The 26,232-nt window shown below is 42.7% G+C and overlaps 1 protein-coding gene across 1 annotated transcript in view; it reads left to right on the top strand.

Moving 5' to 3' along the window:
- Positions 1–26,232, top strand: part of LOC138579745 (olfactory receptor 10A3-like) — a 61,253-nt gene that overhangs the window by 32,652 nt on the left and 2,369 nt on the right. The window contains exon 2 of the mRNA XM_069649979.1: positions 23,480–24,409. Coding sequence (XP_069506080.1) covers positions 23,480–24,409 — 930 coding nt within the window. The remainder of the gene's footprint in view (positions 1–23,479; positions 24,410–26,232) is intronic.

The following is a 26,232-nucleotide window of genomic DNA, read 5'->3' as shown; positions in this document are numbered from 1 at the left end:
ACCGCACGTCTAGAATCTGCATAGGTAAAGAAGCAGCTGATCCTATTCCAGTCCCAGTAGGCGTCCCCCAAGGGTCATGCCTCTCCCCCACTCTTTATAACAACTATACCAAACTCATATTTGGAGCATTGGATGAGATGGGTGTCATCTATACCAACTTCGCGGATGACACCCAAATACTCATACCAATTTCAGGGAACCACGAGTAAGACACTATCGTAATTAATACTACTTACGTAATCATACAAAACTGTATTGCCCTAAATAGCCTTTGTCTTAACGATGAGAAAAAAGAGATCCTCATTGTGGGCTCCCCATCCAAAATCAATGCCCTCCACACAGACTAAAATTCCATTAAAATTGATGGCACCCCCTTACCAGTCCTTAAACAAGTTAAAACACTCTGGGTTTACCTCGATGCCAACCTAACCATGACTAAACACACAAATGCCTTAGCTTCTTCCACTCTTACACAGCTGAACATATCGCCCTTAGCTGCCAATTCCTCACTCCAGCCAACTGCACGACATTAGCCCGAGCATTAACACTTTCCAAAGTAGACTACTGCAATGTACTCCTACTAGGCACTTTCAAGGCTAACATAGCCAAACTCCAAATAAAGCCCTACACGCATCCCTTGGTCTAAGAATATTGGACCATATCTGTCAGATCAGAAGAGAGGTCCACTGGCTGCCAATCAAATCTAAAATTTTATTCAAAACGTCATGTCTCACCCGAAAATGTATCAACAATAAAGCACCCAGCTACCTTAACAAATCTGTCACAAAAAAAGAAGCAGACATAATACTGAGATCCAACGTGAATTCACTCCTGAACATCCCACGCTACAAGAGTAGCAGAGCAGGGGGCAAGTGTTTTCCAGTCCTGGCACCCACACATTGGAACACCCTCCCTATCAATATGAAAAATGAAGACAAAGCTACTAAAAACATGGCTATTCAACTTAGTCTAACCCAGTAGGGCCTGATAACAGCCCTCTGGTTCATACTTGTCCTAAAATTACAAATATACTTATTTGTAACTGCATTGATCTTATTCCTGTATACCTCCATGCTTGTACTTATATTGAATAATGCCTGTAAATATTATTCTAAGCTGTCTGTAACTCCGCTGTGATACTTATATTGGAGCCTGCGCTGGAGATACACACATTGTAGGAATTAGCTTGAGTGGAGATAAATGTGGTTTTGTAGATGTGAGAAGCAATGGCTAGGGAATTGCAGTTGCTGGGAGATCGAAGCCTTTTACATAAGTGCTTGAGGTCTAATGTTTTCCGGCAAAGTGGCACCAGGTCATCAGTGAACCAGGTGTTATATAGCATATTGGGTGTGGGCTTTTTTACCATGATCGGGCGTGCTTGTCTAAGGTGCTCCTTAGACAAGCATGGTAGTGGTTGGCTATGTCCTGAGGATTCATGTTAGAGGGTAAAGAGCAAGACCTCATTGCATGCAGGACTGTTGGACTCAGACCCTCATGAATCAATTTACGGGTATTTCTGACAGATACTGGACTCAATGCAGACACCTGGGCTTTGATAGGGGTAGCAGTGACTAGGTTGAAATGGATCAAGAACTGATCAGACCATGGTATTTCATTATTGGAGGTGATGTCTACAGTAGCATTGGCTGTGAGAATTCAATCTAGGATTCGATCTTTGATGTGTGTAGGGGAATATATATGTTGGGTGAGATTCATATCTTCGAGGGCAGCTTCTTTAGGATCAGAGGTGTCCTTATAGCTGAGATTGATGTCACCTAGTATGATGAATTTAGTAATTGGTTTCATGGGTGGTGTGATCAGGAGAGGGATGTCAAGCTCAGAGTGATTAGGGCCATTGGGTTGGTGATAGATCAGGAGGATGTTCTAAGTAGTTTCTGGGTCAGTAGTGATCTTGAGTAGTATCATTTTTAACCCAGGGCTGCTAGGAATGGGAGAGGCTCTAATCTGCAGGGAAGATTTTTCTATAGGGGCTACACCCCCTCTTATGGTGTTAAGGCTGTCAGCCCTAAGGATAGTATAGTTAGGAGGGATTGCCAGGGACAGAAGTGAGCCTGAGGCGTTGTGTAACCATGATTCTGTCGTAGCTAGGATATCAAGCTGGCGTTCTAGTAGAAGATCATGGACATCGATTGCATGTGCTCCCAGGGAGCGTACACCAATGAGTGCACATTTTAGGTTAGTGGGTTGCTTGGCAAGGGGATGAAGGGATGACTGATGTGCTACACAAGTTGGAAGCAGTTGAGGTAGGCTTGTGCGCGAGTTGGGTCTTGAGAGGCTGGTGGTCCCGGTCCCAGATGTAGGTGGCGATAACTCGTGGGTGGAGGGGCAACTGGCAGGCTTTTCTGGCTCTGAGTCTGGCAAATCGTGTATCACCCAGACATGGCTGGGTTGCTCCTTTGTAGGACAGACGTTGTCGAGATGTAAGAGGGGGGATGGCGGTCCATGAGGGTGGCGAACCTTCAGAGGTGGTTTCTGGGGAACTTGAGATGAGGGAAGGGGTGGATGTGGCAATGTGTACTATGTACACTGTGGGTTGGTGGCTGCGATGGTAGTTGTGGGATCTGAGGTGTTTAAACCTAATCCCTTTGGCAATTTTGCATTTAGTGGGAGGGCAGCCTTGATGGGTACGTGTCTTGGGTGGGCGGTGCACATTTATAGGGGAAGCTGAGCCCATCACAGTCTTGGACGTGGGCGAGAGCTGGCACAAAGATGTCAATATGTTGGTGTTCCGGCATAGTTAGGGCAGCTGCGAAGTAGTGCACATGCAATGAGCTGTCATGTGGCTCATTGTGGGTTTCAAGGTTGGGGTTAAGTGGATGATCTTGCTTGAAACCAGGGAGGTATTAGGGTGGCAAAGTGGTATGGTAGCCAGGAGGGCAACTTACTAGCATTGGGCAGTACAGCATGAGGTAGCATCCTAGGGTGGGCCTGATGGTTAAGCGGTGTCGGTAGGAATGGTGTGGGGCATGGATATGACCATGGGTGCAAGCAGAGGGTGGTCATGATGTTTAGGTTGGTGGGGCTGTGCTGCTTAGGATTATTGTGAAATTGTAAATCAGCGGTGTATAGGCCATCGTGGGATGATTGCAATCCCTGTAGGTAGGTGAGGTAGGTGAGAAGCAAGTAGGGGTGGGATTATAGCAATTACATATGTAGCCATAGTATGGCAGCAGTGGGAAGTATGGTCACAAAGTATTCTTTCATACTGTAAATCGGAAAGTGTTTAGGTGTTTATACTATTGTTACCTTGGTTCACAATCTAATTTGTGATAGAAATATTCTCTAGGGAATTAGGCTGCTTTGATTATCGTGAATTACTATTAAGTTGAAGTAACTCACCAATAATTTGGGTGTCCTGTTCGGAATCACCCTGCCGAAAATCAGCGTCCTGCATGTTAGACTTTCAAGGCTGCCATTTTAATTTAATTTCAATATAATGAAGTGATGTCATACGTAGGTCACGTGTGACGTCATTGCTTTCAATAGTAAACAGAAAATAAATGAGTGTCCCCGTATCGCGTTATGCTGAAACATTGTTGTAACATTTTGTTAACTCTATTTGAGTGAAATTTTTCAAGTAGCATTCACAATGTGATATAACGCTCACCTTTAATGTCTTCATTTATTTTGTGCATAATTTTGTGTTAACCCCTGGGGACGGGGCGTCATAGCTATATTCTTAAATGTACATTTCAAAATGATCAGCCCAAGTGAATATCTTGCCACATTGCCAGCCAGCCAAAGGCCTAATGACAGTTGTCCAAAACTTGCTGATGACTCTTTGGTGCTGATACAAGTGATTTGGGTGCAGGTACCTGCAGCATCATGTGCCATTAGTTGGGAACAAGACTCCATCAAATCTCAGATCTCTGCCTAGAGCCTCACTGCACAAGCTTCAGGTGGAACCTGAAAAAATATCTTCTGCATTTGAAATATGTAATAAACACTATGGGCCCGATTCTTGGAAAAGTGTGCATCGATCCCGCAAAGTCTGCGTACCGAGAACTACTTTGCGCGTCCCTGCGCACATAAGATTTTGTGTGTGCTCTGCATAGTCATAGGCCCTCATTAGGACCCTGGCGCTAAGTGTTTAATGGTGCCGTAAAAGGCTGCGGAGCCGTTAAACACTTAGCGCCTTACTACGAGGTCCCTTTGCGGGATCCGACCTGAACGGCTGGTCTAGACCAGCCGTTAAAGTAGGGACCCGCAAAGGGACCTTGGTGCTAAGTATGGTACCGCAATTTGCACCTTCCCCAGTCCCATTGAGCCCTATGGGGCAAAAATGGGAATGGGGAAGGGCCAATGTTCAATGGGGAATTACCACCCCGCCAACCGTGGAATGGGGTGGTAATTCCCCATTGAACATTGGCGGACTCGTTACGATACCGGCACCAACCATGGTGCTAATAGCGCCATGGTTTAGCACCAGTATCGTAATGAGGGCCTAGTATTTTTCCTACAAAGTAACGTTATACACACGTAGTGGCCTGAATGCCCCTGGTACGCCCTGCTGACACTACGTGTGGTCCCCCGCAACTTAAACAGCAGCCCGACAACATGCGTAGAATGTTTCATAACTCAAGAAATTCCCCAGTAAATCTATGTGCAAATCCTTGTAAACCTTTGCTTCACCCTGCTATTCTACATACATGCACCCCTGAGTCCAATCGGCACCCCAACTGCATGCTTGCACCCCTAAGTTCCCAATCAGGGTTTAGCTGTGCACAGTGATTCCAATGAGCTCAGGACTTTACGCATGCCTTGAGGTGGTGGTGAGATTGTGAGCTTTGCGCACTGATTTCTCCAACGTGACGTTGCAAAATCGGACCCATGAATACGCATGGTTGTGCTCAGTTGTGGGCGTGTGATTTCTTTGCATGGGACGTTCCTAGAATCTCCCACGTTTTCCCCTTTTTGTCCTCATTCTGCATGTTCTGCCGCCTATTTAGGTCTGTGCGTAGGCCCAACTCACACTCTGCGAGGAGTCTCGCACATGGCACTCGACCACTCACAGAGATGTGCAGGGCCTGCACAAAGTCCACAAGTCCGGAAAAGTCCTGCAAAGTCGATTCCATGAAACAGCAAAAGGGGATTAGCTCGCAGAATGGCCCGCAAAGTTCTGATTGTCCCCCGCGAAATATTCCATGAGTTGGGCCCTATATATGTTCACCTGGGATTTCCACCTGGCAAGGTGATTCATGTTATGTCTACCCTATGGGTACAGTCACAGTGAGAGGCATCTACAAAGAATGTGAGATGCCGTTTGGGGTTTTACAAACAGGTTTATTGTGATGCACACATGAGGGAAGAAGCATTGGGAAAATCAATATGTGATACATCTTTATAAAATGAGGGCAAAGGACACTTAGCAAGGGCAATTACATTTTTTAATGCTTAGTGCCAGTCTCTCTCAGGATCATCACTTTTAGCTAAAATTAAATAAAGGTTTATGGTCATGATGGTGGGATCCAGTAGAGTTTGCAACACAGTCAGTAACAGATGCTTATAGTTCACTGCTCCTGGAATCGCCTTAATGACAGTGTCTTTGTCACTGATGAACATTGAGGTATTCACCATTGTTCTCAGGTAGATTTTTAGGCTGTTGTCATTTTGGCCTCATATCAAAGGCGTTGTGGCACGAACCATTACTATTCTCTAATGTGAGATTGGGTGTTTTAGTGGGATTTGGTGGAATAGCCAATCCTATCCGATCAGGAGTTTGGCTCCAAGGTAGTCTGTCTCTCATCTTGCTTCTTTAATTCTCAGCTTTTGGAACTGCCAGTCTTTGGCCCAAGACCTAGTTATCCCAGCAACGGTACCCAGGCTTGTCCCGAACATGTGACCCACTGGCTAAATCCTTCATCCTTTGGCCTTCCTTCTGGTCTCTGGGCATATTGGCTAGACCAATTCTGAGCCTTATTATTGGAGTTCACTGCCCACCACCTGCTTTTAGACTCTAACTCGTTCTTGCTCGGATGGTACTCTCTCACACTCCTCCTCCAATTCCTATTCTTCCTGCTGGTTGCCTCCCCCTTCCTTCTCCTGGTTTTTATCTTCTCCCACTCATCGTTTCCTTAATCTTCCCTCCATCTTTCCATCAGAAGACGTCTTACTGCCTTCCTTCTTGCTTCTCCTTCGCCCTACTTATTTCGGAGCTTTCTCTCAAGTCTTATATTCTTTTCTCTTCACTCCTTTCCCCTGCTAAGCGCTATCCTGCTTCAAACCCTTCAACCTTTGCCAACTTCCCACACCCACCCCAAACTCTGGCCCCCTTTTATTCTTTGAGTCATTGGGCGAGCGTAATGATAATGGGTCGAGCAGGTGCATCTCAGTGGAGTGATATGTCTGTATTGGAGATTGCTTTACCCTGTTTGGTTCTGTGCCTAACCTATGTGCTGTAACTTGTTTTTTTTTTCTCAGTGACTATCTCATGGCTCATCCGGTCAAATCGATAAAAAGGAGGTCTGCCATTTTGAAACCAGGTGGCCCTGTCGTGCTAGCAGGCTGATTCCGCCATGGTCCCCACCGTTAACTGCCGCAAATACCAAACTGGCTTTAGGAAAGGTATGTCCACCTCGCTTAATGCCATGATTATGGCCTTTACCATCGCAGAAGCTAAGAAATTAACATCTAATCCTGTTTACATTGCCCTCATCGACATGTCCTCAGCCTTCGACACAGTGATTCGTAACTTATTATGGGCCAAACTTACCAATATGGGAATTCCATCTGTCCTTATTTACTGGCTCAAAGCCTTACATACTAACACCTCTTATAGAATTAAGCTCACCTCAGAGGGACGTATTACTAAAGCTATCAGCACAGAGGTAGGCCTAAAGCAAGGCTGTAACCTCGCAGCCACCCTTTTCAATCTATACCTGTCCGATCTCGATAAAGGTTGGGATGCAAAAAATCTCTTCTCTGTTAAAATTGGCTTGATCCGTCTCAAATGGCTCGCCTTTGCAGATGATATTATTCTATTCGATCCCACCACGTCAGGCCTCCAACTCAAACTACGGCTATTTGAGGAATTTGCATTAGCACACAATTTGACGCCTAACCCTGCCAAAACAGCAGTAATGCAATTTGGTGTTCGGAAGCGAACTGGCAAGTCGCAATGGCACATCATGCAGACTCCCATCCCTCTCATTACAGAAACAATTTATTTGGGTTATCATCTAACAGAGAAAAATTCTATCTTAATGTGGACTGACCTACTCAATAAAAAGATCAGACCCCTGATTTCACAATCCAAGGTAATTTATGTGAAATACTGTAAGTTTTCACTAACTCCCCTCATCGAGTTTTTAACTCTAAAAATTGAGAGTGTAATTCTGTACTCTCTCGACATATGTATGGGTGAGATGGGCCCAATTCTGGATCAATTGCAAGGAACTGCCCTGAAACGTGCCATGTCGCTTCCGATGTCCCTACCTAACGTAATCTTGAGGCATGAATTAGGTTTAGTCGCTCTATCCACTCGTTGGAAATGGCGACTTCTAACCAATTTCGCTAAGATTGGACATCCTATAGCGAACTCCCTACATGTTGAGCTGAATCGTACCATTAACTTGTTGCCCACGTCCTCTATGGCTCTCTATGTGACAAAAATGGCTGCTATACTTAAGATGGCCAACATCACTGTGGATGATGTTCACTACAGACCAGGATATGCCAAAAAAAAACTGTTCGAACTCGATTGGTGTACCACCCTCGATAGAATGAGATCATACAAACTTTACAAAGAATATCACTTATTTACACGCAAACGTATCCCTAGATACGATTACATTGTGCTTTTTCCCTGTAACTCTACTCGGAAGCTGTTCCTTTGGTTTAAATTTAATTTGTTCCATACCAAAAAAAGAGTAGTAAAATGGGTTGGTCATAAGTTGTATGCATCGAGTCCTCACTGTAGATTTCCTATGTGCACCGCAACCATTGAAACATTAAAACACCTGGTTTTATATTGTCCCCATTTTAAGAATCAAAGAACGATTTTACTAACTGAATTTGTAAATATTAACTTTACTGATTGCCTTCCTTTCCTTTGGGCTAGAATGATGCAAGGCAACCATAAACCGCTCATATTTGCTCTAACCAAACTATGTAATGTAATTGCAAGAGAATTGGAAAAAGACTGTTACATGAATACGTCATGAATTATTCTTTCCCTTTCCTCTATCCTTTGCAAATCTGTATAAGATTGATGATGCACGCCCATTTTAATGAGTAGATATTTTAATGAGTAGATATTTTTATCGTTTATTTCCTTTTTTTTCCTTTTCTCTCTTTTCCTTTAGCAATATGTCATAGGAATTCTTGGTCTGTAATTTTACTTGAAGGATGGTCACTTTCTATTTCTTTTTTATGATTATATATTGTAATGTTCCATGTTTGTAGGTACTTTATGTAATGTGATTGTATTCTTCTTCCTTTTGTAAAGATTCTCCTACTTGTTAGGAGAGTCAAATACAAATAAATAAATAAAAAAAAAAAAAACTGCCTGCAACCCCTTCCCTCTCCTACTGCGCCTCTGCTTCCAAGTCTTGTGGACAGCTCAAATAAGCCGCAAGCTCGCTCATGTAAGTTTCTTTTGCTTCTGCCTCATCCTTTGGGCCATTGCAAAAGGATGAGAGCAACCCCAACATTTCTAACCATCTCAGGTTGGAGTGATATTTCAAATAAGATTCTCTAAAACAGTATGTCTGACATATTATGTAATTGTAGCAAGCTATGTGCTTAGTACACAAAAATCCTCAACATGCATAAAAATATATTTTTTATTTATTTTAAATGATAAAATCTGCCACAATTTCAAAATACAGTTTATAAGTATATTAAAAAACAATATCACGACGTGCACATACATTCACATTTATCTTTTATTTAACCTTGTTTAAGTCGACATTACGTTGAAAGTGTAATGCAACAAAACCCCTTAACATTCACAATGAAAGCAAGACCATCTTAACTATGTGCCCCCTGCTGCCCATCACCGGTGACATCAATAATTTCATCACACATGACATGAGTGATCAGATCAACATCATCCTACTGCATTGTGTGTGTAGACCTGATCCCACTTGACTGGTCTAACCATGCTGCCATCCTATTATCATTCACCCACTCAACTACGGCTCACAAAATTCGGGCTAAACGCCTGCTCTCTTAACGTCAATCATTCAAAATCTTCCCGGTCAATGAGCTAGAAGCAAACTTTGCAGACTTCCCCACCACAGGGAATGCCTCAGGACTCCCGGAATTATTCACCAACTCTACCATAAAACTGGTAGACACTCATGCCCCCCTAAAATCCAGCTGGGCTAAAACGACACTATCTGCCCCATGGAACACCCCCGAGCTAGCCTTCAACAAAAGCTTAATCTGAGCCCTAGAGAAAGTGGTGCAAAAAACATAACTCGGGAGACCTCACCAACCTCAAAACTCAGTGCGCAATCTGCAGGATTCTGATTGCAGAGGCCAAAGCTGCTTACTACTCCACCACCATTGCGGCAGCCTCTAACAGGAACAAAGCCCTCTTTGAAGTAGTAAAGCTTTGTACCAAACACTCACCAGACACCGAGGTACCAGCAACTCAGGAAAAATGCGACAGAATCAACACTTTTTTTATTGAAAACATAGCCAAAACCTGAGAGACCATCGAATCATCCTTTCACAGCATTGGCATCCCCTGCACCCTGGCATGCAGACTGCCCCTCTGACCAAATTCTCTCCTCTCTTTCCCCGGATCTACTAAAAATGACCTACTTCTTACTCTGCAAAAAAAAAAGGGGGGTCCTGGGAGTCCCTCTGCCAGACATTAGTCCTGGTTACGAGAGACTTACCCATAGTCTTTAGCTCACTATATTTCACAGAGAAGAAATATCCCAAACATATCAGTCTTTGTCCTGCCCTGGGGCAGTCCAGCACCGAAATGCTAGGCAATTCTCCTCTGAACAAGAGCACCAAGAGAAACCCCAGACACGTGTTTCGGTCTGGTTGGACCTCATCAGTAGGGTGGATCTGTGCCTCTCTAAGAATAGTGAGCAAGGAGTCCACATCTGGATTCCCCAAGTAATTTAGGGTGAGACCCAAGGTTACCCAAATATGCAAATTAAAAAGGGGGGGTCCTTGGAGTCCCTCTGCCAGACATTAGTCCTGGTTACGAGAATGTTTGGGATATTTCTTCTCTGTGAAAGATAGTGAGCTAAAGACTCTAGGTAAGTCTCTCGTAACCAGGACTAATGTCTGGCAGAGGGACTCCCAGACCCCCTTGTTAATTTTGCTACTTCTTACTCTGACAATATAATTTGGGCCTCCATCATTAACTAATTAATGGGCCCAGCGCTCAATGCACTCCTCAGCATCATCAGTGCTTCATCAATGCCTCCCTCACAGAAGGATCATTCCCGGACACCCACAAAGCTGGTCTCATATGACTTCTTTTGAAAAAACGAACCCTAGAGCCAAACGACCTGGCCAAGTACAGGCCCTTTACAAACTTCCTGTTTTTTTTAAAAAGTAGTTGCTGCACATCTGCTCATCAGAAACGAACAACTCCACCTACTAAATGACTATCAGTCAGGGTACCGCCCAAAGTGTAGCATTGAGGCAACCACCATCTATGTGGTGGATGATGCTCTCCAAATCATGGATACGGGTGACTCATGTCTCCTCGTCCTCCTTGACCTCTCGGCTGCATTCAACACCGTCGACCACCACATTCTTCTCCCCCTCCTTGCTGACAAGATGGGATGCTCTGGCACTGTCCTGAATTGGTTTACCTATTACCTCTCAGACACACATTAGGCTGTCCAGATGAACTTGTTGCTTTCTAACTGACTCTAGGTCTCTTGTGGAGTCCACCAAGGCTCAATCCTCTCATCAATCCTTTTTAAACCCTACTTGGAGCCTCTGGACACTCTCCCCAATGATGCCAATATAGCCATCCACCAATATGCAGATGATACTCAGTTGTACATGAGAGTAAATTGCACACAGGACATCATTTGTCTCAGCGATTACCTAGCCATCATCCAGTCCTGCCTACCTAAAACTAACCCATCCACGACTGAATTTGTCTTCATTGGTTGCCCGCTAAAAAATTACTTGTCCACAATGTCTCAATGATATGCACCTAGAAGGATTTGATCCACAACTCTGTGGTCTCGCACATCAATGGGGGAAATGCACTCCTGACAGGGCTCCCAGCTGCTCACTTGGCTCCCCTAAAAAGTGCACCACACTGCAGCATGTCTTATTACAGGATCATGGACATTTGGCTGAATTACACCCATTCTACGAGAACTACACTGGCTTCCTTTCCAAGCCAGGGTACTATTCAAGACTGCATGTATCATCTACAAAGCATCGCACACTAGCATAACTGGCTGCTAAACTCCACATATCTGGTGGCCCTCACTCCTTGTGCAGCCAACTGGCTTAAATCACAACTCATCCGCAAAGAAAGGAACTGCAAAGAATCCTTCTCTTGTCGTGCACCCACTATCTGCAACTCTATCCCAGTGTCGGCTCGGAATTCCCCCACAATTCTCCAATTTCGCAAATCTCTCAAAACATGGCTCTTTCAACAACATCTGACCAGGTACTAATCCCAATGGATGCACATACCGCCGCACAGACCTCACAGTACTTCGCTACTGTTAAAAGATGCCAGCCCAAATGCAGGCTACCCACACTCTGTACAGTGCTCTGCTGCTCCCAAGCGATGTCTGTGCTTTAAATAATAAAATTAAAAAAAACAAAACAGTAACATACCTGAAAAAGGTTTAAGATTTTCTTCACCTTTTTCCATGCGTATTTTATTTTATTACACTTAACAATAATAACACTATGAGATGGAGCAACGCACCAAAATAAAATTAATCATATGATTATGTGTGGCGCATCCATTTGTAGTATTTATCACTGTTTTAAATGTATTTTTATTTAGAGTGTTTTAGCTTATACAATCGTTTCACACCTTACAACAAATCACATGTAATTTAAAAAGATGGAGTACAAAATTCACAGCTACATCAGACTAGATAATGCGTAATCCAGCTTTCAAAATTATAAAATGTCAATCATAGTAGTCCAATAGCATCCAAGTAAGAAATTATCATCTAGTATTCACAGACATACCTAAGGACTAGCAATTAGCATGTGAATACAATCCTAATACTAATATCAGTCATTTAGATTGTAAATGAATCATTAACATCATCCACAGTTCAGCTAATCACACGTCAAGCATGAACCTATTTATCGCCTAATTATATCAATGGGCTTATCAATCGAGTTTCCCCTGTACAAAAAACGAGTTCTAAGTACCTCTCATTCTTTTTCTACCAGAATCTTCTTGATTCTGTACTACAAGTTAATAATAGCCAGAGTCAAAGATGTGTTAGTTCCAGCTAAACTCCATTGCCAAAACGCGTATATTGTAATGCTTTCTAATTTGTGTAAAAACGTCCCCATGCTATTAATATACCACAGGATAAGTACATGGCACAAATTTAATATATGTCTATTGGTTTCCAGCTCTGTTGGACTCTTACATAATCTACAAGTTCTTAATTCTTTCTTTATGCCCTTCCATGCCCCAGTCACCATTAAGGTTGAACGTTTGCCCATTCTTAACAATACATAAGTTATAGCATTTAAAATAAAAAAATATGTAATATCATACAAATGATTTGAAAGTAATATATTAGTAAGCAATTACAATCTTTCAATGCAGAGAAAGTACCTGATTAAAAGAAATGCATTTCGGGTATTTCCAATATAATTTAGTCAGTAAATCTAGTCCAAATACAAATAAGAATATATAGAAGTAAACACGTGATAAACATGAAGTATTCTGCAACCAGTAACTGTACACATTCATATTTTCAATGATCACAAAAGAAAGAGAATACATGTTAATGTCTTTTTTCTCAAAGTATGCATTGTAAATATTGAAAGGTTGCTTAGTGTACAAAATAATTCAGTTAGTTTTACCACTTCAGTACATTTAGAAGTACATATGCAATTGTATTTCTACTATTTTTAATTATTTATTTTTTAAATTATGTATTAGTTGGGCTACGTATGTCAGAGTGGTGGGTGTCTGTGTGTGCTGGAGGTTTGTCTTACTGTCTTTTTGTATCTGTATGAGTTTTCATTATTGTGTTGCTTATCTTACATAGGGTTGATTGTAAATAGGCATTTACTGATGTCATACTGTTGTAAGGTTGTTTCTTTTTCCTGTTTTAGTTATTTTTTCATGGTTATTGCTTTGATTGTTACAGCATTACTTGTTGATTTCGTTCCTATGTTTGACATATTTTTTTAAATAGTATAAATAGTTTTAAAAATATGCATTTGCATTTAAAAATAATGATCTTTCCATGTACATAAATGCTTACATAGTATTGTTCATTATAATAATGTTTGCACATTATTACAGTGATGTCATCAGTGAAGTCATGTGTGATTATTGATGTCACCTGGGATGTAATGTATGATGTAATTATTGATGTCACCCATGATGTCACAGTAATGTCATGTCATCTGTATTGTCATCCCTGTTGTCATATGCTGCACAACAGGGGGCACATAGTTAAGGTGTACTTTCTTTCGAAGGGAATGAGGGATTTCACATGTTTTTTTATTTAAATATTCACTTTAATGTCTCATTAAACAAGGTTTTTTCAGTGATGTCCAAAAGTGTAGTTATCCTATAGTTTCTTCAGGGCCCATTGGCCATGGTCTTTGGCCCCAGCCACTGTACATGTTGCACTAATAGCTTCGTACATGACCACTGTACATGTTAAACCAATGCGTTTCTTTGGGCGCCACTAGCCTGGGCCGTTTGCTCAAAAATGAAAAAAACCTTCCCCATCCTTACAGGTGTTCTCCATGTGCCCTACTCCCCAATTACCACCCTATCACTCTATGTTTCATGACACGCAATTTTGTTTCCGAACGCGACTGGTGGCATTGCCATGGTCATCTTGTGAGATTCCCCCGGTATTACCCTGATAAGCCGAAAATGTTCTACCCATAATTGACTTCCCACACCATCCTCAACTCCCCAACATCGGTCTTCTCTTTCCCCCACCCCACCTCTAGCTTGATGTCATTGCACTTTTTGTTATTGGCTTCCCTTGTATTATCGCGGCAAACGGTCACATCGAGCAAAAAAGAAATGGCATTTTCATTTCTGAAAAGCCTTGCACCACAGGCGATATAGAAATGTTTTTGGAAGAAGGCACCCCCTTCAACATTGAATACTTTTAAATCTACTAGACAGATTTACCCCAAACCAGTGTAGGAAATTAAGCCAACACTGTGGTCAAGTTGTTTCTTATTTGGTCCAAATCCATTCAGCAGCTTTTGCACTACAGCTTCCCACAAATTGCACTTTTTCTCCATTGGAGAATGAATGAGAGTAGTCCTAAAACTTTTTTTTTTGTTTTCTTAATAACTTTTCATAGTTTAACAAATATTTACCCAAAATGTCCAGTTGTAGGAGGTTAGTGAGGTTTGGGGCGATGAGAGGGTGTGCCAAACATTTTACTAGGAATAGAATTGTTAGAAAAGACTATTTACAATGTTTTCACCTTAACTATAGAGCGGGTATCATATTATTGTACTAATCGATTCAATTATTATAAACCATATTGTCTACCAAGTCAAGATAATAAAAACTTAAAATTACAAGACTAACTCAACTAATATCCATGCATTTACGTACACATAGCATACATTTACACAGAGTAAAACATACATTTTCATCAATGTTGACCTGGAATAACACATATACTAAACATCAACCATGGTAACAACAGGTTTGTTGTATGCTTTCATTGACAGATTTTAATTCCAACATAGTAGATTTTTCATCTTTTCATCATGTGCATACAGATTTGGAATAAACTCTGAGTGTCATACAAAGTGTAAAGGTTGCAAAAGTACCCCAAAGTAATCCAAAAGGACTGCAAAAGGAATCGAAAATAGAGTGCTCAAATTGCAAGAAAAACAGGTTTTTATTTGTAAAATGCAGCCAGGTGTATCAGACAGCTCTGTGGAATTGAACTGAGGACCATCTCGATACGCCCTCTCGGGGCTACAATATTTAAAGCAACAAAACGCAAAATTAACATGTTCTACAAAAGTAACATTAGCTTTAATTCTAACATTTCCATTGGCCCCTCGTCATTGAGCCCCTACAGAACAGTATACATTAAACAATGTAATTGTAAGTTTTCTTTCTCATCAAAATACCACCCTTCAGAAATCACATAATTTCATAGTCAGCACAAAATTTAACATTTTAATTGGTTCACACTCTTCATGGTGCAATTGATAACAAAGCTAAACCCTAATTGGACAGCGACACCTGAGACAACTCAGGCTCGGGCTCAGGCTCAGGCTGTAGCATCCCACCGAGACAGATTAATCATACAATGAGTGGAAATGAGCGAGGCCAAAACTTTGTTGCATCCCATGGAACACCACAATCCCTTCCCCACAATTGGCCCTCTTAGCTTTCCACCCCTCGCACCTGCTCACTCGGCAACTCACATCTCGATACATGTTGCCAATCCTAGAAACAAAAAGTAACTGAGGCCCTGCTCCTGGAAATTAATTTTGTTTTACCACTGGAACGTGTGCCTTGACTTTCAATGGGGGTGTTTTGCTGGATCTGTGTGAAATTACTGAGTTGAAAAGTCTGACAACCAAAAGTCTGTTTATTTATTTATTTTTCACCATTTTTTCCACATATATATATATATATATATATGTGGGGGGACAACCCCCACATCCCCCCCACCTTACACCACTACATTTTTATTAACTTTACCCCCCCACATATACATATGCGTATAAATGGGGGTCAGACTTTTGGTGGTAGGACTTTTCTACTTCGGTAATTTCATCCTAACCCGTTTTGTTCACATCCTAGTTCTCCATTTTGACAATGCTGCTGTCTGGGCCTTCTTGCATATTTCACAGAGTCATTCACAACCAGTATGTATTCATTCGTCTCTCGTCTGGGAAAGCACCTTCTCTCTTGAATCTCATTTCAGACCGCTGAGGACTTTCTCCCTCGTAACAATTAGCTGAATCTCTTTCCACCGTGACTGTGGCTGCTTGGTGCTTTCTGCCAATCAGCAGAGATAAACTCCAATTAAATAACCATAGCTCAGAAATACAGCCTAGCTAGCACACTAAAAATGGCAATATCTGTAGCCTGTGACAACGGCCTACTCTAGCATGGCAGCACTCTTGCTCATTACTACATCTAACAACTATTCTTCATAAAGCTCAGCCTACATATTCAAAGCTCAATGTACATATTCAAAATGAGGTGTGATGAAAAGAATAAAAAGAAATACCTTGCTACACATGTGTTTTAATATGCATTTTTACTATGCAACAGACAGCCTGATAACTCCCTAAAAATGTGGCAAAACTATGTCTACCCTAAATACAATTTCAGACCACAAAAAGAATGAGATCAAAGTGTTGCTATCACGGCCTAAAAGCATGTGATCACTGTGTCACTATCATGGGTATAATAGTTTGCAAAAAGAGCATTCATTTATTTATTTAAATGTATAAAGCGCACAGCGGCCCTGAGGCATCATGGCGCTCTTACAGAAGATTTACTTGTACATGGTAAGGAAAATCATTACTTGGTTAAGTATATTGACATACTGATGTGTTCCTTGGTTATATTGGAGCACCAGAGATGGAACATCATATAATCATAATGGTGTGGTCCTTGGTTACAGTGGAGCACAGTACATTGGAATGTAGTTGAATAGGTTTTTTTTCCAGGCTTTCCTGAAAAAGCTGAACATGTACTTGCGCACACGTTGAGGACGTTGCATATTTACAAAAGTCTTTTTTTTTTCAACTGGCTTTTCCTTTGGCCACTCTCGATATCAAACATATGACTTATAATGCTCCTCTTTAAGAGAGATGTTATATCTCTTGACTTTAAGATATCAAGTGATACACAATCACATCTTAGAGCTTTGTTGACTGGTGGTGTACCATGACCACTATTGTGATCTGCGGTCGCGTGCTGCCTGTGTCTGGAGAACTCTGCTATTTCCCTTCTCCTCTCAAATTTAAGGGGTCCTGATGGAGAAGCTCGGAATGGGGGAATTACCCTTTTGGCCCTCTGTATGCCAGCTCCTCTAGACTTAATGGACCCTATCACCTTACTTTATAAACTAAAATTGAAGGTACCCCAACACAGTCTTTGATGGCATGGTGCACATATAAAAACAAAACGAAAAAAATGAAATAATACTGCAAATTACAACAATAATGCCAGTGGCACATAGTGTGCTTCTTGGATGAAAGAAAAGAAGTTCATATAAAAAATTTGGAATGATTTTTAAATGTTAAGGTAGCAACAACTTAGTGACACAATTAAAAAACAAATACAATGTGTAACATACCTCAGGGAAATTGAAATTCCATGCTGCTTGTCTGGGTGAAATAGCAAAAGTAAAAACATGTTACCATACAATTGATAGAGTGTAATTTATGTGTGTGCCGGTGTTATCTGTTTTTACTGCTGCATTGAGAAAGCCAGCACAGACAGCAAGTGTGAGCCCTGGCAAAAGTCGGAAACGTCTTCGGTGTGGTGAGGTGCACAGTTCACTGAATATTTAAAAGGAGTGTTTACTGTCTTAACCACTTTGCCATTATATTGACCTCACCAGCTGTGCCGCGAGGGTCATTATCATGCCGCTGATGGCAGTGCATACCGCAGCATGAGCTTGGGGTGGGGAAGGTGCAGGGATGGAATAGCAAGGTGAAGGAAGTGGACAGGGAGCGGTGTGAGAAACTCATGTTGCCAAGAAGTAAGACAGACACAAGTGATCACAGTTCAAGGGTGTTTAATGAACAATGAAATCCTCTATGCAGGTTGGAAAAATGCCTAATCTAAACCTAAATCTAAGATGGGAGCAAGCGTCGACCATCAAATGAAAATAAGGCAGTCCTAGTAGTGTTCTATCAAAACAAAATGGCCTATACTAAGAAACCTATTGTCAAACCTTACAACTAATACAAAAAGGGGTGTGGGATAGTTCTCAAGAAATGAAAGAAGTGGTTTCTAATAATATGTCAGGATGTGGTAGCCTGGGTCTCCCTTCCCCACATTTTGGACACAGGGCAAGATGGGAGCTTTTAGCACAGTACAGTCTCGGGTTTCTTTCGCACGAGACGACAGTTCCAATGTTAGTTCTTAGGACCACTGATGGCCAAGTCTCGTTTCCTGTGAAAGTCTTTTGCGTTCCGGGCCTGTTGTATTAAAAAAACAAAAGTTCCTTTACCCAAATGAATGTTTGTTCCAAATATTCACTGGGTGACAGGGTCACCCCGGGACCCCCTCTTCTGGGGCTGATTGGGTGATGGTTTCACCCCTTGGTCTCCCTCTTCTGGGTGCTGACCCTTTATGTATCGTATTTCATGATGTATCACAGTTCCTTAATCAATCAACTTCAGGTGACTGCTTCACCCCTGGGTCTCCCTCGGTCGGGCTCGGACTCCTCTTCTCTTTTGCAGGATTTCTTTTCCCTTGGTTTCTCAATGTTCACTTTCACTGTGGGATTTGCTTCCCTTTTCCTCACACTGCTTGTAGATCAAAGTCTTTCGATTGTACAGGTATTTTGCTTGACCCTCTGTCTGACCAATTCGACCTAATTTGCCAGCCCTTCCATGGCCTTCTGGTACTTGTAGTTTCTCTCATATGGGGCTCGACCAGAGTCTCTCGAGTTGCCAACCACGTGGTGCTGCTTTCCCTCTTCAATTGGTCTCCCCTTCACAATTTTAACGGTTCATTCAAAGTTCATTAGCTCTGGTTTTAAACTTGACACTTTGCAATTCTCACTCATCACAGCCCGGTTCTTATTGGTTCTCCCCTCTACTTACCGGTTATGATGAACCACTTGGCTGTTGGCTTCTTTGGAGTCAAAGCCTGTACCACGGGCATGGGAGCTTCCCTTGCTGCTGCCTTTCGCCATAGGCTTGCCCCGTGTACTTTTGACATCTGCTGCAGGACACTTGTGCTATTGTTCGCGGTTTTAGGCTCTCTTCATTGAAGGTTCTGCGGATCTGGGAGTAAAAGGGCAAGGTCACTCCTCTCCTCGCCACCCTCTCGATTCCTGCCACCTTTTTCCATCTCTTGAACTGCCGCGTGGTAGCCATCTCGCCGTGCTGTCTGCCATGCTCACCTTGTTCGTACTGCGTTCTCTTGCTCCACCTTTTATACCTGTGGGGACAAGGAAGGGCCATCAGGTGCGTGTGGTTTAGGTTAATTGCCTGACTTTGCCTGACGCCAGGTTTAGGACATGTCAGGCACACAGGTTTAACATCACAAGTCTGTTGTGGAAAGGAGTTTATGTTGGAAAAGAGGGAAAGTTATAGAATTTGAATATCCTAAGGGATATGATGGAGAAGGTTTGTGAAATGGACGAGAATGACCTGGATGAATTACAGAACATAGGGGCTTGTGGTGATGGTAGTGTTCTGTCATGGCAGAGTGGGTGTTCGGAAGATGACAATCAGGGGGACAGAATTGGTAGGGTATGTGGGAAAAACAGAAATGACTGGGATTATTAGTATTAAGTGAACAGGGGGAATTGTGGGAATTGTAGTGTTTTGTCTGAACAGAAGGGGAGTGCAGGAAATATGACCAAAGGGGAGTGGGAAAGAATGACCAGGTGTATGTGGGTACGGCACAGCACTAGAACAGTTTTGGGAGAGCCGGTTTCTGAATGTGACGGGGTTTGATCTCCTAGGGAACAGGTTATATACAGAGGGGTCGGTGGATTTGGGTAAGTGAGATTCAATGGGAAGAAGGCGGGCAGATGTGGTCTCAGGGATCTCACTCTCCTCATATTCTCCCCAGGTAACATACCGCGTCTCACCTGGAGCATTCCCCTGAGCATAACCCCGGGTACCCCTTATCCAGGTAATACTCCCTCGCTTGTCCACCCCCAGGTTGGAAAATGAGAGTGCCAGCCCTCCCCTGGCCGCCTGAATAAGGGTTTTCCGAGGTCAACTTGGGAAACACCCTCAGGTTTCTCACCGCGGGCTGGAAGGGGCAGGGAGGAGCGACGTTCAATGGAAGGACAATGGGCAGAGAGTAAGTTGTGAAGGAGGGATCCCCTTAAAAAAAGGGGAAGGTGGACATGTGGGGATCTTCTTCCCTTCGAGTTCAGGCAACCGGGAAGCACAAGAGCCCTAGACCAAGAAGGATGGCAAGGGAATGGCGCAGCAAGTATCCATGTCTTCAGTGTGGTGCTGGAAATGGCGTGGGATAAAGAGATGGATCCCAAAGGAAATTATCCATTGGAGAACATTTTTACAAATTGGAACTCTTTAATGGCGCTATTGTTACATGCCCCATTTTTGAGAATATAGAGATCACCTCATCCTCAAAAGTGCCCTGTACATTTTCAGGAGTGTGTGCTGAGTCGCAAATTCAGCACACACCCCTGAAAAGATAGCCCAGAGGCAGTGTAACATACCTCAGGGTAATTGAAATTCAGTGCTGCTTGTCTGGGTGAAACATGTTACCATGTTGCCAGGGGCAACGCGCTCCCCTTGGAAGCAAGACGATGCAGAGAAACACAGGTTCGATACCTGGGTCCACGCTTAGAAACCTCTAGGTATTAAGCGTTTTACAAATAACCAATTAGAATTATAATTATGTGCTGGCAGCACCCTTTCATACATTAGGGTCGGGGGCACGCTACTGACACCAGTGTATGAGAGGCTCCCAGCACCCAACTGTGTGAAATCCTACAAATAGGTGGAAGCATTTATATCCCTGTTTGAGTTATAGAAATTCAGGTGAGACAGCAGAGGTTATTATTATTATTATTATTATTATTATTATTATTATTATTATTATTATTATTATTATTATTTGCTGCTTCTGAAATAAACTCCCAGACTGAACCGGGATTAAGTAATTAAACCTATGCTGATTGATTCCATTTCTCCAGCATCACGCAAATGACACTCGAGGTAAGCGTTGCACCTTATGTAAACAGACATTTTTCAACACTTTACAACCCGGATGGCACTCTGACAGTGTCCTATGTGTCCTTCCAGAGTCCACAGGCACTCATTGGTTTTCTACAGCACAGCAAAATGGCTGTTCGGTTCCTGTATTCAGTATGGACCGGTCTTACCTTGGCTATGGATTAACCCTTGGTAAGATACAAGTTTTCCCCTGGGGAGAGCTTGTTTGTATATCTTATAGCATATGGAGCTTTCTGAATCATCATTTTACTTTGAGGTCCTCTCCCACTCACTGTACTCCATTTGTTTCTTCATAGATAGAGACCCCGGGACTATCATTTCACCACACGTCCTGATGAAGGCCTGCTCACCTAGCTGCACTTTACAGCTGTTTTAGGCCGAAACACTGTTGTGTCGTCGACTTCACATGAACAGTGTACAGTTCAAACACTGTTGTTATTGTGATTTTTTTATATTCTGTTAATGATTGTTGATTTCTGTCTTCATTGCACAACTGCTCCGATAATAATTTTGTGCTGTCTTATAAGGAGGCATTTTAAAATGTCTTTGCAAGGGTTTGCTGATGAAGAATTGTCTGGTAATTGTATATCAGAGGAACCCTCTTATAACCATGCTTGTTGCATGGCAAGCAAAGGCTGCAGTGTACCAAAATTCCACCCTTGAATCCCAGAGATTGTGCTCTTTCCAGAGACACAGAGAATATTCGAGAAATGATGCCGAATCCAGGCCAATAGTGGCGAGAAGGCAGCTATGGGCTGACAGCCTTCTTGCCACCACCTCTGAAAAGCAAGTATGCGAATGCTCTGTGTCATGGAAGCTTAGAAAGGGAGCATGATTTCAGCTTCCATGTGTGCCTCTGCCTGGCTACCTGTGCTCCTGCTCATGACCTGCTGCTGCTTGCCTGCCCGTAGACTCTCAGCCTGCATGATCCCTGGCCTCTCTGCTGACTTCTAGGCCCAGCCAATGTGGGCTCGCCTCCAACATTCTTCTGTGTGCGCAGACTGTGTCCCTGCCCTGTTCGGCTGCGCAGGTGACTTCACTCACCTTTGGATTCTGCCTGCGATTGATTATTTGAGGGATTCTAGCAACAGTAACTTGAAAGGGGATGTGAAGGCATGCACACTTGACAGGAACATACAAAATTGCATGCACTGTCCTTTGCGTACCACATTCCTTGCTTGTTAACTCTTTGTGGCACTCTAGCCAAGAACAAAAATAAGGCCTCCGTCAATGGAAAACCCTGTAAGAACTTTCTGTTAAGGATAGTTTCTTCGAATTTGCTCAAGCAATGACCCATGAAAATTCATGAGTCACCCCTTCAAACATTCAGTGACATTTTAATAGTGGTAGGTCACTGGGAATGTGAGCACACAACACAAACCATCTCCCCCAAGCATCTAAAGTATGTTTTCTATTTCTGTTATTTTTCATTTCTTTTTATCATGCCTCACTGGCAGGGCACATGGACATGCTTTATGGCCCACCAGCCGAAGGCAGCCTGCCCTCACTCCCTGGGTCCTTATTGTGTTGAGCCCTCACACCTTTTTGTGTGAATGACTGAAAGTTCACAATTTTGAAGAATCACGAACCTCTCAAAGTATGGGGGGTTGGATGTTTTCTCAAACTGCCCTGGAGGTCCATACTGCCCCTTCCATCACGCATTTACATAAAATCATGAAAGACATGGCTCTTCCATCGCTTTCTCCTCCAGGACCTGAAACTCTGACAATCCCCCACAGTACTGCGTTACTGTCAAAAAAAACAAGCTCAACGTCAGCCTCTGGCTTCTCTTGAACTCTGTAAAGTGCTCCGCTGCCTACGGGCCAGGTTCACGCTATAAACATTAAATTAAAACTGGTTCACCATGTTTAGTTACGGATTACCACATGCATGTGTGTTGGTATTAGCATATGTGATCGAAATAAAAAGGACCTTTTAAATTTGACCACATTTTTGGGGTCGTTTTTCTGAGGAACTTCGGTAAAATTTAATTAAATATATATATGGGGTGGGGTAGTGCAATAGGTTAAGGAGGGGGGAAGTCGGGGGATGTGCGGGGGGTCTCCCCCCGCATTTTTGAGCAAACAAACCCAAAACCAATTCCCCCAAATTGGAAAAGGTCAAATAATTTCGATCAAGAACACCTAAACTTGCATGGTGGCATACCGCTTTGTCGAACCTTTCCTGTTCAAATTCTTTGTCAAAAGTCCCCAAACCTCCAGTGTGAGAACCAGAGATTGATACGGAGTTAGATGTTTCAGCTTCTCACATTTTTTAATGTATAACCTACAAGCATTTGAACCCCTATAGAAAACTTCCCCCAATCTAATGCGCCTTATTTTAGAGGCAGCCATGGATGTCATGTTCATTTTAAATGTTCTTTCCTTTCCAGGTCATGGAAAATGAAGAAGGACTTGAAACAGAGAACCAAACCTCTGCCGCATATTTCCTGATACTGACCTTTGACAACCTTCCAAAATTCCAGGGTTTGCTTTTTTCTGTGTTCTTGGTTTTATACCTCATGTCTCTGCTGGCAAATCTCCTCATCACCATCTTGGTGTGCACTGACCAGCGACTGCATAAACCCATGTATTTCTTTCTACTCAATTTATCTGTCATCGATATGTCTTATACGTCGGTCACAATCCCTAAGATGCTGGCAATCCTTCACACTCAGAGCTACACTATATCAGTAACTGGATGCGCTCTTCAAGTGTATTTCTTTCTCTCCCTGGTGAGTGTAGAGTTCTATCTGTTGACCACCATGTCCTATGATCGCTTTGTTGCTATTTGCTTTCCTTTGCGCTATGTGGTGATAATGAACAAGAAAATCTGTATGGTGCTTGTAGCCGTCTGCTGGGCAGCTGGGTTTACGGACACCTTGCCTGAACCAGCATTTGTGTTCCTGTCCTCTTTCTGCCAATCAAACCGCATTGATCATTTCTTTTGTGATCCAGGTCCGTTAGTCAAGCTCTCCTGCACATCGACGTACATCATTGAGATTGCCATGTTTGTTCAAAGTCTCATCTTTGGGTTTGTTCCTTTCTCAATAACCCTGACCTCCTATGTGTTCATTATTTGGACTATACTGAAAATCAGATCTACGGAAGGGCGACGCAAGGCCTTCTCAACTTGCTCCTCCCACCTGATAGTTGTGACCCTCTTCTATGGGACCGCACTTTTTTTGTACATGCGGCCAAGATCTGGATTTTCAACAGATATCAACAAACTGCTTACTGTGCTGTATGTCACTCTAATGCCCCTGCTAAACCCAATCATTTATAGTTTGAGGAACAAAGAGCTGAAAGATGCACTGAAGAAAGTAATAGGAAAAGCATGTTTTCATCCATTTTATAATTAATCATTAGCACTGCATCAAATGCCTCAAATTAACATTGTTTGGCTGAGCTACCTACTCTCTGGATGTAAACAAAGGGCAATGTGCTGAAGCGCGAAAGAAATACCTTAAAATCAAATACAATATCAGCGCGTATAGTTTACTGTATAGTGCAATGATACAATGTGGCCCTGTGTTTAATTACTGACAGGATATATCGTCACATGAACAATGTCAGACTTCCGGTCATTAATCTACTCTTGTTATTTTGTAATATTTGTTCACAGTATTAAATATGAATTACTGTGCTTATGTTATCAAATTTAAGTTACAATTAGAGCAAATGTAATTAGATAGTCAAATAATATCACAGCATGTTTATAATTATAGAGAAAGTAAAAAATATGTTGAAACATTTTTAGTACGGTTTCTGAAAAGTTGGAAAAAGCCATATGTTGTGTTTTACTATGTCTGTGTTCCAGAACCACCCTGGTTCTGGAACACAAGGCAGTTGATGTGAGGGCTTGGCTGCAGCGAGTTAAATAAATCCTTTAACCTTACCTCCTGTGTGTCGGTGTCAGTTCTGTATCAGTGGCGACAAGGATGGGATACTGCTCGCACAAGCGAGCAGACAAGAAGGAGGGACCCAGTAGCACCAGGCACTGCAGCGGAATCGGCGGTGCGAGGAGGAGGTGAATATCTGCCATTGAAAGGTGAGAGGTGCAGAGCAGAGAGACCTGCTCCCAAGCGAGGGCCAGGCAGCGGACAAACTGTGTGCACGAAAAAGAAAAAGGAAACATTTTAATGAAACAAGGGGCATTTTTCACATATGTGCAAGGAGTCTACCATCAGTGCTGTGGAGCACAAACCAAGTCATGGTGAACAGGAGAGCCAAATTGGAGAAACCAAACCTCGACTTATTTTTAAAATATCAACAATATCTGTGGGGGCAGAAGGCTGGTGGATGTGTTTCGAATTGATGGCTCGGAGCTATCAATGAAGGTGGACTCTGCCTCTCCATGGACCGTAGTGTCAAAGGACACTTTCATGAGTATTCTATCAAGGGATGTTCATGAACTGTCACCTCCTCAAGTACAGCCTTGTGGGTATGGGAATAGTGAAATAGAATTGCTGGGAAAATGTCAAGGACTTGTGGCTTATAAAGGCAGGAAGTTTATGGCAAATATAGTTGCAAAGAAAGGTTAATCTTTATTGGGATGGGAGGAACAGATAAATTTGGGAGTTCGGATTCCAGCAAATGCACCCACTCCTGTATCTATAGCAGAAGTGGACGACCTATGGGTCGCAGAGTTCCCTAGGGTGTTTTTCGGAAGATCTGGGAAAGTTAGAGGACTTGGAACATTGCATCAAAGTAAAGTGCAGTTCTCGGCCAGTGGTGCACAAGGTGCGATTAGTTCCCCATAATATGAAGCAGCAAATACACGAGGAGTAAAATGGTCTTCTACAAAGGACTGTGATAGAACGAGTGCATGGCACTGAATGGTTATCCCCAGTCGTTCTAGTGGAAAAGGGCAATTAGAAGATTTGTTTGTGTGTGGACCTGAGGGAGCTTAACAAGAACATTTTGGTGGAGAGGCATCCATTACCAGTCACATCGGAAGCTCTATCTCTGTTGGTTCATGGTCATAGATTTGTCAGCAGCATATCACCAAGTGCCATCGTCAAGGGGGTGTCAAGGCCTCACAGCATTCATTACCGTTTGGTCTGGCGTCGGCTGTGACGGTTTTCCAGCAGGTGATAGAGAAAGCTCTGGAGGGGTTCAAGATGACATTTTAATTTTTGCCGAT

Source organism: Ambystoma mexicanum, chromosome 3p (genome assembly GCF_040938575.1).
Source record: "Ambystoma mexicanum isolate Mex_15411 chromosome 3p, UKY_AmexF1_1, whole genome shotgun sequence".
Taxonomy (NCBI): domain Eukaryota; kingdom Metazoa; phylum Chordata; class Amphibia; order Caudata; family Ambystomatidae; genus Ambystoma; species Ambystoma mexicanum.
This window is presented reverse-complemented; position numbering and strand designations above follow the sequence as displayed.